The sequence below is a fragment of the Rutidosis leptorrhynchoides genome, chromosome 3 (assembly GCF_046630445.1).
Source record: "Rutidosis leptorrhynchoides isolate AG116_Rl617_1_P2 chromosome 3, CSIRO_AGI_Rlap_v1, whole genome shotgun sequence".
Taxonomy (NCBI): domain Eukaryota; kingdom Viridiplantae; phylum Streptophyta; class Magnoliopsida; order Asterales; family Asteraceae; genus Rutidosis; species Rutidosis leptorrhynchoides.
The window spans coordinates 637,454,729-637,456,551 of NC_092335.1; the positions used below are offsets into that span (position 1 = coordinate 637,454,729).

A 1,823-nucleotide genomic window follows, 5' to 3' on the forward strand; every position below is an offset into this window, starting at 1 on the left:
TACTTCTGCTTCCTCTGTCCATTTGAAATCCGTCTTCTTTAAGCAATTCTTTAATGTCCCGAAAAAGGGGAGCGATCGCTCTGCAGATTTTGATAAGAACATTGTTAATGCCGCTAATTTACCCGTTAAACTTTGCACCTCTTTTTTATTTCTGGGCGACAGCATATTTTCGATTGCCTCTATTTTCTTTGGGTTTGCGCGTATCCCGCGCTCAGTTATTATATGGCCAAGAAACTTTCCTTCCTCTTCTCCAAAACTGCACTTCGACGGATTGAGTTTCATATTTATCTTTCTCAACGATGTAAGCGTTTCTAATATATCTTCTAACAAACCTTGTTCTGTTGTGCTTTTTATCAACAAATCATCAACATATGCTTCTAAATTTCTGCCAATCTGACCTTTGAAAGCCTCATCTATTACGCGTTGATATGTTGCCCCGACATTCTTTAAACCAAATGGCATCTTTGTGTAGCAGCATATGCCTTGGCTTGTGTGAAAGACAGTTTTATCCTCATCTTTTTGCTGCCATCTGTATCTGATGATATCCTTTGTACGCATCCAGAAAAAATTTATATCAGAAGCTTGCCAGTGACTCAACTTTTCAGTCTATTTCTGGTAGAGGATAATTGTCTTTGGCATAGGCTTTGTTAATGTCCGTGAAGTCAACACATGTGCGCCAAGACCCATCAGGCTTTTTTACCAATACTGGGTTTGCTACCCACATTTGGTACCTTACTTCTCGTAATATGTTTGCTTTGACCAACTTGTCAACTTCTGCCTTCAACCATTCGCTTCTTTCCAGTGCCATACCACGTTTCTTTTGTCGCACTGGTGTCAGACTTGGATTTGTATTAAGTTTATGCTCAGCAATTTCTCTTGGTACGCCAGTCATCTCTGCTTCTTTCCATGCAAAGACATCCGTATTAGAAGCTAATATGTTACGAAGCTTAAACTTTGTTTCCTCGGACAATCCTCCGCCGATTTTAATTTTTTGTTTTGGATATCGCGGATTTACGATAATCATGCAGCTTCGAAGATGTTCTGCCTCGCTTGGCTGTTTTTCTTCTTGTTCCATAGCTGCAACACTTGCATCTTGTTTTTCTGACCTTATCGTTGCGATTCCTAATGGTGTTGGGAATTTGATAAGGCCATGCACTGTGGAAGAGATAGCTGCTAACTTTTGCAGGGTTGTGCGTCCTAAGAGCGCATTATATTCCGAGTAAGACCTTACTACAGCAAATTCTACTGTTGTACTCCTTACCAATTCCTTATTATCACCATCTACCAGCTCTAGCTCTAATTCGATGATCCCAATTGGCCATGCAGACTCTCCAGAAAATCCTGATAATACGGTACTAGGAGCTACTAGCTTGGATCGCACCGCTCCCGGCAACAAGCGGAAACAATGTTCGTACATTATATCTACACTGCAGCCGGTATCTATATGCAGTCGCTTTATGATGTATCCGTAGCTTTTAACGCGTCCTTTAATTGTGATGGATGCATCCGAGGGTTCATGTGCTATGGCCGGGAACATGATGGGAGTGTTTTCCCACTCTTCAGATACTTCTAACTTGCATCTCTGATTTACTCATCCGCTATTACCATATTAATGGTTTTATCTGTTTCCCTTCCATCATTCTTCTTTTGCCACGGATATTCTTTTTCTCCTTTCGGCTTCTCACTTGATGTTTTTACAATTTTCTTCAAGTGTTGCAATCTTCCTCTTTTAAGTTTAGCAGCTATCTTTTCGATTAGATGCCGACATTCGTTGGTTTCATGACCATAATCGTCGTGAAAATCACAGAATTTGCTTTTGTCTC

At 40.6% G+C, this 1,823-nt stretch overlaps 1 protein-coding gene across 1 annotated transcript; it reads right to left on the bottom strand.

Annotated features, from left to right (window-relative positions):
* Nucleotides 1–601: 601 nt before the first annotated feature.
* On the bottom strand, nt 602–1,417 carry LOC139902403 (uncharacterized). The gene has a single exon (XM_071885034.1). The coding sequence runs from the start codon at nt 1,415–1,417 to the stop codon at nt 602–604; it is 816 nt and encodes a 271-aa protein (XP_071741135.1).
* Nucleotides 1,418–1,823: the final 406 nt, after the last annotated feature.

Bases quoted from the DNA above. Each gene is read 5' to 3' on its own strand.
- LOC139902403 (XM_071885034.1), bottom strand. From the start codon at position 1,417: ATGTACGAACATTGTTTCCGCTTGTTGCCGGGAGCGGTGCGATCCAAG.